General features: G+C 45.6%; 1 protein-coding gene across 1 annotated transcript in view; it reads left to right on the plus strand.

Annotated features, from left to right (window-relative positions):
* The window catches only part of Rps6kc1 (ribosomal protein S6 kinase C1), a 124,423-nt gene that overhangs the window by 73,003 nt on the left and 36,161 nt on the right, over positions 1–15,259 (plus strand). Inside the window, 1 exon segment of the mRNA XM_027418705.2 lies at positions 14,417–14,464. Within this exon segment, the coding sequence (XP_027274506.1) occupies positions 14,417–14,464 (48 nt within the window).

A 15,259-nucleotide genomic window follows, 5' to 3' on the forward strand; every position in this document is an offset into this window, starting at 1 on the left:
GTGCCTGGTGTCCACAGAGGTCAGAAGAGGGCATCAGAACCCTTGGCAGTGGAGTCACAGACGCCTCTGAGCTGCTATGTGTTTGCTGGGAACTGAACCCATTTCTTCTGCAGGGCAGCCAGCGCTCTTAGCTGGGGAGCCGTCTCTCCAACCCATGTGTTGCTTTCTTTCTGTCTGGTCCTGTGGTGTTCAGCAAATATTGATCATATATTAATATTTGATGGGGGCTCTGGTGCCCACATGTCAGCTCCCTGTATCAGAGTGATGCTGTCTTTCCCTCTTTGTCTCCATGATTTGCCTCCAGTGTTGTGTGATTAGCTTCTTGTTAATCATCAGGAGCTTTCCCGCTGTGCACCTTTGCAGTTCTTACAGCAGAACAAACCATTGTTTTCTGTGTTGATAATTCTGAGTTATCCCTTTGTAGGCTTGTTAGGAGATGCAAGATCACGCCCCATACACACTGCTGTGCGGTGTGGCGCGTGCTGTGCGGTGTATCGCGTGCTGTGCACTGTGGCGCGTACTGTGCACTGTGGCGCGTGCTGTGCACTGTGGTGCGTGCTGTGCACTGTGGCGCGTGCTGTGCGGTGTAGTGCGTGCCCGTCTCTTCCCTTTTCTTCCTACGTGCTCTCTTCTCACCTCTAACTCCTGCTTCCCAGTTTTCCTTGCCTTCCTCTCCATTTTTACCCATTTCTCTTTTGCTTGTGCTCTTTCATGCCTTAATTCATGTTGCAGAATTGTTTCAACCTATGCACTAGTCTTATTTATTTTTCATTTTAAAAACATAGCCTTGGCTGTCCTGGAACTCACTATGTAGACGAGGCTAGCCTTGGACTCAGACTTCCATCTAACTCTGCCTCCACAGTGCCGGCTTTAAAGGCATACACCACATACCTGGCTGTTTGTGGTTTTGATAAGGAGACTCACACAACTCGAGCTGGTCTGGAATTCACTATGTAGCCCCACGTTGGCCTGAACTCAAGGCCTTCCTTCATCAGTCTCTCAAGTGTGGGCTGTAGGCAGGAGACATCCTGCCCAGCTCTGCACAGTTGATTTTGATGTTTTCTGTGTCTCTTCCGACAAGCCTTAGATTCTTCAAATGGCCAAGTGTACTTGCTGAGTAATTTTGTAGGCAACAGGAAGAGACAACAAATGAGCTAGACGACTTCAAACGTTGTTGAGGCTGTGTACACCTGCAGCATCCGTCACAGCGCCCACAGAGCACACCTGTGGGTTGTTGGCAGGCGCTATGTTGCCATCAACGCAATCGCCAGTTTGACAATGAGTGTCATTGCCTTCGTGTTTTGTAAGGGCTTTAAACTGTTGGGAGGACAGTGTGCATTCTCACACTCACTAAGTACACTTCCTGCATCGTATCAAAATGTTACATTTTAGCCAGTACCAAACTTTGGCTTCATCTTCTATAAAAATATAAACTCATTAAAAAATTTTGCTGGGTGTTGGTGGCGCCCACCTTTAATCCCAGCACTTGGGAGGCAGAGGCAGGTGGATCTCTGTGAGTTCCAGGCCAGCCTGGTCTACAAGAGCGAGTGCCAGGATAGGCTCCAAAGCTACACAGAGAAACCCTGTCTTGAAAAACAAAACAAAACAAAACAAACAACAAAAAAATTTAAAATAGTTTTTTAAAACTTCCTTACTTTTGAGGCATTTGACTTTGGAAAGGGAGTCATTGGGTCACAGGCAGGGAGTCGCTGCCCATTATCATTGTGAGGGAGCGTCTGACTGGCCCGTGCTAGCCATTTCTCACCAGTGTATAGTAGATGGCTGCTTTTGGAGCTCATTCTAGCTTCTGGGCATTGCACCCTGACTCAGTGTCTATGGAGGGCATGGGCAGGGCAATCCTATGTAGTTAGTTACCTGAAGGGAATTAGGTTTTCTCAGCAGATGCAGACAAATCTCCAAAGTGAAACATAACAGTGGACTGTGTTTTTAGAGGGATTGGTTTCTACCTGCACTTAACGAAGTCAAGCCACCATCTCCAGGAAGCTTCAGGATTCAAACTGTAGAAACTGGTTGATAACTCAGGATGGAATTAAACGGCCCTGCCTGAACTTGGGCCTGTGGACCCAGTGCTTTTAGTGTTCGCCGTCTCTTTAGCCATCCCTTTATGGCCTTGGGTAGGTTCTTCACAGAAACATAAAGCATCTCCCTCGCTCTTTAACTGTCCGGTGAAGCCGTTCTCTGCCCTTTATACCCTGCCTCTGCTGTCCTTATGTGAGGTTTCCTGATGACACACCATGTCCTCTGGAAGCCGGTGCTGTGCAGTAGTTAAGTGTGCAGGCCTAGGATTTGAAGAATCACACAAAAGTTATCTCTGTGATGGGGTATTGTTCACAAGGTATTAGAGGGACTGCTGAGGAGCAGCTGTTGATACCTGGGAGTCAAACCGGTGTTTGGCCTTGAGATAGTTACTGCCTGGGTTATTTACTGGAGAATAACCCACATTTTGCCTTGTTTTAGGGTGTGAGGCATTTAGTTATTTGCCCCAGAGTTGGGGATTTGGCCAAATGACTTATGAACAAAGAAAAAAAATATATAAATGCCATTTTTAAGAATAGTTTTAATTGACAGCAAAAGTGAGATTAAGTGGAAAGCTTCTCCTATAGTCATGGCCACACACACACACACACACACACACACACACACACACACACACACACACACACACACCTGTTCTGAGTTGATTGATCTAGATGTCATCCAAAGAGCTAGCTCAGGGGAATGCAAGACTTGATAGCCTTGGCATTGTCTCTACCCACCTCCCACCCCCAGTACAGAGAGCAGACTAGGAGAAAAGCCCAACACTGTGAGTCTCAGAGACCCAGGATAGATTGACTGCCTCTGTGTCTCCTTAGCTAAGGGGCTAGCGGCCAGTATCCAGGGATGGACACTCCTGCCTGCATATCCTTCTCTTGGGTCCTCTATACTAAAAGTCCCACCACCTCCTGACAGCACCTTGAGCTGCTTCTAACAAGCTGGCCTTTGGGAAGTGTTCGAAGTCCAGACCACCACATACATCTTTATAACAAACTGCCAAGGCTCAGCCAGTCACAGCAGCCTAGCTCCAGTCAGTTGTAGGAGGCCAGCTGAACAGACCATGTTCCAACTAGGCAAAGCCTGCACTGTGAAACCATCTGAGCGGTTCTGCCCTGCTTTTTCATTCTGTCACCTATGCCACCTGACGGCACTATCAGAACCTCTTCTGGCTCCCAAGCTGCTTGATCTATTGTATTTAAAAAAATTATGTATATATCTGTGTGTCTGTGTGGGTACCTGCATTCGAGTGCAGGGCCTGCAGAGGCTGGAAAAGGCATGGGGCCCCCTGGAGCTGGAGTTACAGGTGATCATGGGAACCCAGTTCAGATCTTTTGGAAGAATAGCAAGTACTTTTAACAGCTGAGCCATGTCTCCAGCCCCTGAAAAATTATATTTTTAATATCTTCTCATTCATATTTAGGTTCATCTTTATTGCTGACTACAGTGTATGCCTTTGTACAGATGAATATTGGCTTGTGCCTACACCACTATGGTGTCATTCAGGGTGTCTTCACTGTCCTGACCCTCTGGCCATCCCTCCACCCTTTGCCCTGAATTGTGGCACTGCTGGTTCTTTTCCAGAGTACCTCAGTGGGACTCACAGTGTGCAGCTCTTTCAATCTGCCTTCCTTTACTTGATGACGTTTATGGAAGTTTGCTCATCTCTTCTTGGCCCGCTCTCACCAATCTTACTGGAATACACTGCACTCTGTTTGTCCTCTAGGCCCCAGGGACGACTTGGTTGTTTCTGCGTTCCTGTGGTTATGAAGAAAGCTGCTGGCCCTTCCTTGGGCATTTTCTGTGTGGGCACGTTTTCCGTGCCATTGGCAGATGGCAGGAGCATCATGGAAAGGGAAGATGTGGTTCTGTAAGAAACTGCTCAGCTGTCTTCCAAAGGAGCCCCGCATTCCCCCCAGCTGCACAGCAAAGTCCCATGCTCTGTGTCCTCTTCAGCCTTTGGTGTCAAACCCAGGCCTCTTGCATGCTCCACCCCAGAGAGAATTTTAATTGACATACAATGATTGTACATGTGGGGTACAGTGTAGTGTTTCAGGACATCCCCGCCGATGTGTGCCATGTGCAGTGAGCAGGGTAGTTGGTATACCCCGCCTGCCCTGAAGGGTTTAGTTCTTGTTGCTGAGCCTTATCCAACTTTATCAACTGTTCTGAGCTGTATAACTGTTTGTTGTCAGCCTTACCCATGTCCAGTCTCTGAGCCCTGCTCTACAGGTCACTTTTACAAGGTCGTTTGCTTTCGGCCTCTGAAGTAAGTGAGAACACACAGTTTCTGTCTTTATATGTTTGGCTGGCTTCACGGTGGCAGGCCCCAGCTTCACTCCTGCCTTGCTCACTTTAAAGCCAGGCTTCTGCTTTTTATTTCTGAGTTTGAAGAAGCTGTGTGTGTTGCTATCGGGCTGTGGGCTGTGTCCTTGCAGAGCAGAGCTTTTAAATGTTCACAACGTCCACTTATTTTTTCCATACTTTGTCAGCTGGTTTTGTGTCAGATTGATACAAGCTAGAGTCACAGGAAAGGAGGGAGCCTTAGTAGAAAAAAATTCCTCAAACTGGTGGTGCACGCCTTTAATCCCAGCACTCGGGAGGCTGAGGCAGGTGGATCTCTGTGAGTTCGAGGCCAGCCTCGTCTCCAGAGCAAGTTCCAGGACAGCCTCCAAAGCTACACAGAGAAACCCTGTCTTGAAAAACAAACAAACCAAAACAAAAATAGCAAAACAAAAGATCTGCTTCCAGGCAAGCCTACAGTGCATTTTCTGGCCTCCTCGGCACCACACATGCATACATACCTACAGGCAAAACACCCTTATACAAAATGCAGAATAAGATTGGAAATAACACAAACTGAGTCACTAATTACCATTGAGACTGATTTAGAAGATGGTTTTGGTGTCATTTTTTATTTATTTATCTAGCTATCTATTTACTTATTTATTGTGGCAAGGTCGTACCATGTAGCCCTAACTATCCCAGAACTCACTCTGTAGACCAGACTGGCCTTGAACTTATCAAGATCCACCTGCCTCTGCTTCCTGAGTGCTGTGATTCTAATTTTTTTGCTTTTGGTAAATTTTTTTTCTAAAAATTATTTTTGTGTATTTTTCTATGGTTAAAAAATAAAAAATAAAATTTTATATTGCGTTTATGTTAAGGTGAATACATTTTTGAGATTCAGTGTTACAGCTGAGCAAACACTACAGTGTTGTGTGCTATGTATGACGGCTAAATGAGGCATCCCTTAAGTAGATGATGTCTGCCTGTCTGTCTCCCGTTTCTCTCTCTCCCTCCCTCCCTCCCTCCCTCCCTCCCTCCCTCCCTCCCTCCCTCCCTCTCTCTCCTCCCTCCTTTCTCTTTTTCTTTTCGTTTTTCTTTCTGTGAGTCTATATTGGCCTTGAATTTGCAGTCTACCTGCCTTAGCTTCCTAGTCTGTGTTCCAAGCACCAAGATACCTTTATTCCAATATTGCGACGTTATGATTCTTCACGAAGACAAGTCACTCTGGAAGCATTTGCTTTATTTTTAGTCATTTATTATAATTAATAGTGATAATTCCTAAAAAAAAATCATGTCGATGGTGAAGTGCCTAAATAGTCACAGGTAAGAATTGGTCCACTGGGGCGTGCACACCCAGTACGACATTGTCACAGGCATGCGTGCACACCCAGTATGACATTGTCACAGGCATGCGTGCACACCCAGTACGACATTGTCACAGGCATGCGTGCACACCCAGTATGACATTGTCACAGGCATGCGTGCACACCCAGTACGACATTGTCACAGGCATGCGTGCACACCCAGTATGACATTGTCACAGGCATGCGTGCACACCCAGTATGACATTGTCACAGGCATGCGTGCACACCCAGTATGACATTGTCACAGGCATGCGTGCACACTCAGGACAGCGCGTGCCACCGTGCCTGGAAAGGCGCCTTCAGTCTGCACACATCAGGTTGTATATTTGGTATTTTGTTAAACTTGTTCAGAGTGTGCTTTCCTTGGAACCCTTTGGACTTGAAGTACCCGGGAGAGAAGCCCTTCCCAGCATGCACGGCTTGGGTCTGTGTAAACCGTTTGCTTTTATTGTTATTATTCATAGACCGGACAAACAACTTAAGTCTTATATTTCAGCTTTCTCAGAACAGGCTTATTTTGAATAAGGTTGGTTTTTCAGTATGATCAGCCTTCTTTTAAAAAGAAAAGCCATCACATCCCCTCGGCAGTTCTGTTTGTCTTGCCCTTGGTTTGGCTGGTGGAATGACTGTGACCTTGGATGATTTTCTGTGTGTAGCTGCTTCCTCCCAGTGTTCAGTGTTTTCTGGTAGCTTGCCCGTTGCCTGCCTCTGGCTTCATCATCTCCCTTATGCTGACTTAGGCAGTATTTCTTCAGTCTCTTATCTCTGGGCTTTGATGCATATGTTCTGAAGGTGGCCACCGTGACTTTGGGTAGCAGCAGATGGTAAACCTTCAGGCCGCCACCAGCTATACTGGTGCTAAGTTGGGGAGTTCACGTTTGATGAAGAAACAGAAGTGCATATGAAAGCTTTCACTGCCTAAATACCTTCTAATTAAAAAATTAGCATACGAAAACCTTTGCAGCTGCCTGTGCATTTGAAGAAAATGACAATTAGTTGTTTTCTTAGAAATGCAGTTATTTACCAGTTTAGTTTCTCACTGCTTGTGCTTCCGAACAGCTCTTTCTCTTTTGTCCCTGTTTGAATTTGGCAGTAGTTGAGGCAGCTAGCTAGGTGATTAGGTAGACTGAAATAGGGGGCCTTTTAGAAGTCACAGATGTTTGTACACTTTAAATTAAGGTACTTGGAATTTTACTTGCTAAAATATGTAGCTCTTGAGTGCTAACTTCCAACAGTTCTGGTAGATTTGATCTACTGTTTTCTGCCGTGGAATATACTTCTGGATTAAATACCTGCTTGAAGAACTCAACCTGCCCCAAGGCCACTCTGCTTTGTCTGATGGAGCAGGTGACTTGTGACTGCTGTCCACAGGCAGGGCTCCGTGGGTTATGTGTTCACTTCCTAGTGATGTGTCAGGCTGGAAGAAAGTTCTAGCACACAGAAAAGAAATAAATTTAAAAATATTGTGAGTAAATCCTAGAAGCCTGATGCATTTGCTACTGAAACAGCTTCTTGAGAGTAGGAGGCAAGAATGTCTTGGAGTTAGTTGAGTATTCAGGTCACATGTACTTTTCAGACTTCCATTCTCTTCAGAGAACTCGTGGGAAGCCAAAGGCAAATGGCATCGTGTTCTTGGGGTGTAGGCTCCTGCACTGAAACTCCCTGCTGAGCGCAGTGGCTCATCTCTTGGTTTCATCATTGTGGACAGTATGCTAGACACATCATGGCTTGGCCCTGTGGCGCTTGTGACAGAGACTTAGAGGGTTGGTGTCAAAGGAGCCCAGTACCTGCCCTTTTCTCTGGTAGTTGAAGTGTTATAAGTGATGGTTTGTGAGAGTAGGCATGGGGCCAAGAGCCAATGTTTTGTAAGAATGCAAAGTGAGGTGGGCTTAGATAGAATATGGAGAGCATGTGGTCACCATCATGTCACCGAGGCCATCGAAGTGATGAGGTTTGCTGTGCACAGCCAATTCTGCAGAAGGCTGGTGCTTTAATGTCCCAATAACATCCCAACAAAAATCACTTAAGAATTTGCTTACTTGTAGTCTAGTCCAGTGTGGCCTATTTTCAAAAGAGACTGTATCAGGCAGCACAGTCTTTCTCACCCAAACTATGAGGTAACTGGTGTGTAAGTTTTCTGTAGGTCGTTTATTGTTCTCTCTTCCTTTCTGAGGATGTTGTGTGTGTGTGTGTGTGTGTGTGTGTGTGTGTGTGGTGGGTGGGTGAAGAGAGCTAGAGGAGGGTGTTCCAGAGGTGTAACTTGAAGAATGCTTACTCAAATCTTACCCCGTGAACGATGTAAGTGGCTTGGTGATACCAGTCAGGGCAGGGCTGTGTTTGTTCAATGTGACTCTCCTAAGGCTGTCTTTTTTTTTTTTTTTGTTTGAGACAGGGTTTCTCTGTGGCTTTGGAGGCCAGCCCTAAGGCTGTCTTAAACATAGAGTCCTACAAATTACCACCAAAATGGTGGTCCTACTTTGAGAGCTCATATCACCCTTTCACTGTGTGTGTGTGTGTGTGTAGATCTGTTTTCTTCTCTTCAGATTTAGTCTTCTTCATATCATTAAAATCATCTGGTGCCTGTCTTTTCAGAGTTGTGGTTATCTAGCAGGTCTTCCGTACTCTGGCTTACAGAGCTGCAGGCCTGTAACCACATGGGACTTTCCTTCTGTTATGGAGGAAGAGTGGGCAAGGGTCCTGGTGCCACTGAAGCACAGAAGAGGTTAGTCCATAGCCTAAGTGTCTCTCCCCCCCCCCCCCCCGTGTCCCCTCCCCCATCATTGTTTGTATTACTGTGGGCAGAGATGGAGTAGCCCTTTCCGTTAGGCCATATGTTAATATAGTGCTGATATATGAGTGGGGAAAATGAAAGAGAGATACGCTAATGGTGTTCTTTCAGGAAGATATGTCGTCCAAGCTAATTATTTCATGACAGTGTTAGTAATAGTACAGGTTTTATCATGAAATAAAAGATGGTTTTAGGAGCCTTTTATTGGAAAGACAATTGTATCAAATTAGTACAAATTAGATTTTTGTCTTTACAAAGGTGAGCAAACCCATGAGCAGTTTTTAAATTGCGTTTGAGTCTACAAATGAACAAATCCAGTTTGAGGGTTAAAGACGCTGTAATTTTGTCCTTTATGCTGACAGCTTCATTACAGATTGGCCACTGTTGGCATTAAAAACATGCCCGGCTCCTTATGATCTCCACCCGCCCGAGTACGCTGCTATGATATTGATGCCATACCACCGTTCATTAAGGACTCGACTTCAATGAGGCTGCAGCGAGTAAACGTGAGGAGATACAGATGTTAAATGCAGCCGTTTCTCTTTGTGTACAGCCGTATGGCTAATAATTTCCAAGTGGCTAAAGCTCTTGTTAGCAGGAGTGCTGGGGTGTTAGGAATGGAGCTATAAATAACTTTAAGAATGGAAGTTGAAGGTGTTTCCTTTAAAGACTCCTGTTAACTAAACATTATCGCCAAACAGATGGAGAGCACTCACCAGCCTGATGTTTTTAGGTCTAATTATATTATCACCAGCCCTGTATGGCTCAGTTGAAGAGGTGTACCCAGAGGCCAATTTATAATCATTTAGGCAACACCTGTTTGGGAGAAATTGACAGTCAAAGGGCACATTTAAAAAAAAAAAATCACATATGTTCTTGTGTTTGTTACCTCAATGTGAACGTTGTCAAGTTGCAAATAAAGTTGGTAGGGGAAGGAAGGAAGCCTGCACGAACCCGCTGCTTACCAGGCGCGTTTGTCTGTCTTAATTTGTCCTTCTGTGGGACCTGCTTCCTGACAGAGCGAGACTAGCAAAGAGGGGACCCCCCCCCATTCCTGCAGGTGCATTCTGTTCTGTTAGGCAGGCGGCTTCAGCTAAGAAAATAAAGTTCTCTGGCCTTACTGTTCACCCAGAGAGATGTCTCCCACCCCATGCTAATGTGGCTTTGGAAACACGATTGGCTCTCTAGGGAGTGACGTAGAGTTGTAAGTTGATGTAAAACCAGATGAGATGCTAGGAGTGCAGATGCCTCCACAGAGAGCACCCACAGCTGTCCGTCACCTTCCACAGGGAGGGGACAACTGTGAGATTCACCTTCAGGATCAAGGGCTATGAATTTATTTCCATTCCTTGGAGAGTCATTTTTTTTTCGGGAGAATGTGTTGGTAGCCCGCAGGCAGGCAGTTAAGAAAGGACAGGTCTCTCATGTGTAAGAATGAAAGCCCAAACCTCTGTTTGAACTCAGGGCCCACTGTCCCCTGTCTTTCAGTGTCTTCTCCTGGTGTTCTCCGCTCCTGAAAGGGTCAGATCTATCACCGTAAGGGTCAGATCTATCACCCCGTTTTCTTTCATCTGATTGACTCGGAGCCACCTGGCTTCTGTCTTGCTCAGTCTATGACAGTGACCTGTGACTTCCTGATGCCTTCCCCAGTACATCTTTTCTCAGTCCTTCACCATAGCTCCTGTTTAGTGGATGGATGGCTACCCCGAACCCCCCCCCCCTTATAGTTCTGTCTCACATCTGAGTACTCTTTCCTTGTAGCACTATTTATTTATTTATTTATTTATTTATTTATTTATTTATGCTGCTTTCATACCTATTTATAGTATGCCAAGTGTGTCCAGCTTTCTAAATTCTGATGTAAACAGTATATTGTCTGCACATGTGCAGGGCAGGGGGGGACATTGGGAGCTCACTGTCCCAGTACAGAGTTCCCCTTCTTCGCTTGGTAGCTGTTTTGACCAGGGTCAGTCAGTTAATTTTTTTTTTTTAATTTGAGGTATTTGCACATTTTGTTTTATTGCTATGTCTCTAACTCTGGGAAGTCAGTTCATATTTTACACTTGTTTTCTCACCTTCAAAATTTGTTGATTAGAAATGCACACTTGTTTGGGATGTTGAGGGATATGGGATGCCCTTCTGTATGCTGTGAATATGTGTTGCTTTTATTGCTTGATGAATAAAGCTGTTTTGACCCATGGCCAGGCAAAATATACCTAGGTAGGAAATCCAAACAAAGATGCTGAGAGAAGGAAGGCAGAGCTGAAGAGATGCCATGTAGCCGCTGAAGGAGTAACATGAAGGCACATTACTGGTGAGCCACAGCCTCGTGGCAATATCCAGATTAATAGAAAATGGGTTCATTTGTAAGAGAGAGCCAGCCAGTAATAGGTCTGAGCCATTGGCCAAACAATTATAGTTTAATGTTAGCCTCAGAGTGGTATTTCATAAGCAGATTCAGGGACCCAGTGGGCAGGAGAGAAACTGGTCTAATGGGAGTGGGTGAGAGGGAGGAAAACACCCAACTACAGTTGAGAATGTCCCATAATTGAACTCTCCAAAGCCTGGTGTTGTGCATGATTCGAACAACCAATGGGGTTGTTCTCATGCCTTGAGGTTGTGTCATTGTGAGGAATGCTCAAATATAAATCTTTGGTCCTTCTTTTCCAAGTTCCATTCCCACCTTGCTATCCACCTTCTGTATTCTTAGACTTGAACCTGCTAGCTGTGTGCTTATGGATTTCCTATGTCAAAACAGAAACACCATTTCTACCCTATTGCCACATAGCCAATCATGGCAGGCTTAGCTGTCTGAGCACACTCAACATACTGTGTTAAAGCTGTGTACGTCATAGGCATGACACAGGCCTGCTGGGGCTGGCGACACTGCTCTCCTTGCTGTGGTCTGTGGAGGACCTCTCTCGCATGCACACACGCTAACGGGCTCTGTGGTTGTTGGAATGAACTTTCTCCTTGCTGCTGGTCAGTGGAGGGCTTCTAAACTTTGCCTGCTCCTCTCAGACTTTCTCTGAGCTTCTAAATGTGTCCCTTTGGTTCTTGCCTATGTGGGTGGCTCTCCATCTTAGCCAGGTAGACCCTCTCATGATAGAAAGGCCCCCTTTACCACAACACTCTGTGCTTCCCATTCTTCTGGCCAGGATTTAGTCTTCACTTTTAGAAGTTCATGTGATTCAACAGAACCCACTCAGACAACCCAAGTGATGTGTCAGCTCTGAATCAATTACATCTGTGAGGCCCTTTCTACCATAGCACAGTCCACTCACAGAGTCTGGAGAGGGGATGATCACTTCTGAGAACTATGACACTGTCTGTGACATAAGAAGCTTGACATCTGGTTGGGAGATGACAAATAAACAAATTGAAGAGAGTTTGAGAGGCCATAAAAGAAGTTAGTGCCATATAAAATGGGATGACAAAGGAGAGCCATTGGTGTGTGTGTGTGTGTGTGTGTGTGTGTGTGTGTGTGTGTGTGACAGAGAGAGTGTGTGTGACAGAGTGTGTGTGTGTGTGTATGTGTGAGAGAGAGAGTGAGTGTGTGTGTGTGTGTGAGTGTGTGTGTGTGTGTGTGACAGAGAGTGTGTGTGACAGAGTGTGTGTGACAGAGAGAGTGTGTGTGACAGAGTGTGTGTGTGTGTATGTGTGAGAGAGAGAGTGAGTGTGTGTGTGTGTGTGTCAGAGAGAGTGTGTGTGACAGAGAGTGTGTGTGTGACAGAGTGTGTGTGACAGAGAGAGTGTGTGTGACAGAGTGTGTGTGACAGAGAGAGTGTGTGTATGTGTGTGTGAGAGAGAGTGAGTGTGACAGAGTGTGTGTGACAGAGAGAGTGTGTGTGACAGAGTGTGTGTGTGTATGTGTGAGAGAGAGTGTGTGTGTGTGAGAGAGAGAGTGAGTGTGTGTGTGAGTGTGTGTGACAGAGTGTGTGTGACAGAGAGAGTGTGTGACAGAGTGTGTGTGTATGTGTGTGAGAGAGAGTGAGTGTGTGTGAGTGTGTGTGTGTGACAGAGTGAGTGTGTGTGACAGTGTGTGTGTGTGTGAGAGAGAGAGAGTGAGTGTGTGTGTGTGAGAGAGAGTGAGTGTGTGTGTGTGAGTGTGTGTGTGTGTGACAGAGAGAGTATGTGTGAGAGAGAGTGAGTGAGTGTGTGTGACAGAGAGTGTGTGTGTTGTGTGTGTGAGAGAGAGTGTGTGTGTGTGTGTGTGTGTGAGAGAGAGAGAGAGAGAGAGAGAGAGAGAGAGAGAGAGAGAGAGAGAGAGTTTCGAGCTGTGGAGAGAGGAAAGAGACCCTGGATGTACTTTTGTGAGATCACCACAGAGAGATTCTCGTATATGGTGGCTACCGTTATCTTCTTTCATCATAGCGTCACACGCAGAGCCATAGTGTCAGCGATGTGTGGAATAGGAATGGTTGTTGAGAGGATTAACATTGGTTACCCGTGACTGACATAGCAAATGCTTAAAATGAGGTAGGTGAAGGAAGTGGGTGCAGTTGGCTTGTTGGCTTGGCTGACGATGCTGTAGTTGGAGCTTGGGTTTGGGAACTCTGCAGGGTATCTGGGAGGTGTCTGTGTGAATAACATTCCATTGTGACACAGGACACAGGTTGATTTAAATAGTGCATCTCAGGCTCCCAGGAGACGCCACCCGGAGAAGATGTCAGCAACATTCTTATGTCTGTGTCTGAGATGGGACTGCCTCCAACATCGCCTTCCCACCCGCAGCTCCGGTCTCCTCCCCTTCTGTGTCTCCATGCTGAGCAGGCCACCTTTGCCTGCGGTCCCTCCTCTAAGTGGGGGTTGCTGGTTTCTGCCAGCAAGCTTTCTGAGGGGAAAAGTCACATTTGCAGTGTTCATTGATTTCTGTGGTATAAATTCTCACCAATGTGAGGCTGTGGTTGTTTGCTGGCTAAGACAGTGCATTTGAAAGGTGGCAGGAGACACTTAGGGGTCTGCAAAGCCTTGAATATTTGCTAACTGGACTTTGTGGCCTAATCTCTGCCATAGTTTTAGCAAAAATAAACCACATGATTGTGGTTGGAGTTGTCCTTATGGCCTTCACCCAGGGTGGCGGCAGGGATGGCTGGCCATTCAAGGTGGCAGTGTGTGAGATGGTCCAGAGCCATCCCGTTGGACTGCACTCACGAAAGAACGCCCGGTACATGAGGACCACAAAGCTGTGCAGAGCAGAGGGGAGCAGGATTTCTGTCGGGAAGCCTTTGCTGCCAGCTGGGCAGAGATGGTCCCTGGTTGGGTCGGGGGCATTAGTGGGAAGGGGTGGGGCAGGACAGAGGTTGAGGATAGAGTCAGCAGGATTTGCTGACTTGGAAAAGAAGAGGTAAGCTCTGGTCCTGAGTGTAGAAGCAGTACCCAAAGGATGCCCGAGATGGCACTAAAGTCTCAGTTACCGAGATCGTGTTATAGAGATTTTAGAAGAAAGTTGGAACTCCATCAATTTTAGTAAATTATGTCCTATTAGCCATGTGAGAAAATTCTTTGACTGTCCACTCCCCACCCCCACTACCATCTTGATTTGGGGTTTCCCTGCCTCTGAGGCTGGGCCTAGAATTGCCAGGCCAGCTTTGTTCTCACCACCCTTCTGCCACCAGTTTCCAGTTGTACCAGCCACTTGTGCCTCATGCCTGGCGATGGCTTGTACTTTTAAGAAAGACATTTTAAAAATAAATCCAGGAAGCACAGTGATGTTTCTATGCTGTGGTGTTTTTAAGAAAGGAAACTGTAGTGGAATCTATTTTGGACAAGGCTGTTTGGGTCCTATGAGTTAAGATTTTTAAAATGTCTATCCAGAAGTTAGAATTTGGCAAGAATTGGAACCCTACCCTAACTCTTAGTTTCTCAAATTAAAGAGTTAATGTTTTATTATATTTGTTAATTGCTTGTGTCTGTTGTATAGGTTTTACTTGTAATGGACACAAGGACAGAACAGACCTTCATTTTAAAAGTAAGTAAAATTTGGATGTGTAGTGAATTTAAAAAATGACTTTCAAAAATGTAAACATGCTTTTGGAAGAAAAAGTAATATTTTTGCATGGTATCTGAGTATCTGAGTGTTTTATGTTCCTGGTGATCTATATTTCTGTCTTGCACAGTTGACAAACATGCTATAGCTTCTATGTAGAAAGTTGTATGTTAAATAGTGTGTAATTGGAATGCACCGGAGAGCCAAGAGCCTTCAGGTGTGTCCGTTGTGATTCATGAGGGTCACACTGGGTCTGGCTTGGGTCCTGGCTTGCTCCTTGGTGAGAATTCAGTAATAATTAAACGAATAACTTCAGTTTTGAAGTTGTTTTTGTGATGGATTATCATATGTATTCTAAATATGTCCTGATTGAACATTCCCATGACACCCAAAAGCAAAGATGCTTGTCTTGGGCATCCCCTTTCTCTTGCTGGTCCAGCATGACTGGTGTGGAGCCTGCCTCTTTGTGAACATTCCATGCCACCACACCCAGTGGTGTTTAACCATGTTTAAAACCAGGGTGTAACACCAGGAAATGTGTAAGTCCCGTCCTTTTGGAGGTTAGTCGGTAGTGTTTTGCAATTGAATTTAAAAGTTGCTGCTTCATCTAGAGCATGTCTGGTGTCTGGAGAATGTGACTCAAACTGGTTGCTGCCTTAAAGTTGTACATAAGGAAAATCAAACTTAGAGGTCGCAGAGAAATCATTGTATGTCATCCTGATGACTTAGTTTGAGAGCATCGCTAATAAAAACACTGACCCACGTAATTGATTTTAA

The sequence above is a fragment of the Cricetulus griseus genome, chromosome 5 (genome assembly GCF_003668045.3).
Source record: "Cricetulus griseus strain 17A/GY chromosome 5, alternate assembly CriGri-PICRH-1.0, whole genome shotgun sequence".
NCBI classification, from domain to species: domain Eukaryota; kingdom Metazoa; phylum Chordata; class Mammalia; order Rodentia; family Cricetidae; genus Cricetulus; species Cricetulus griseus.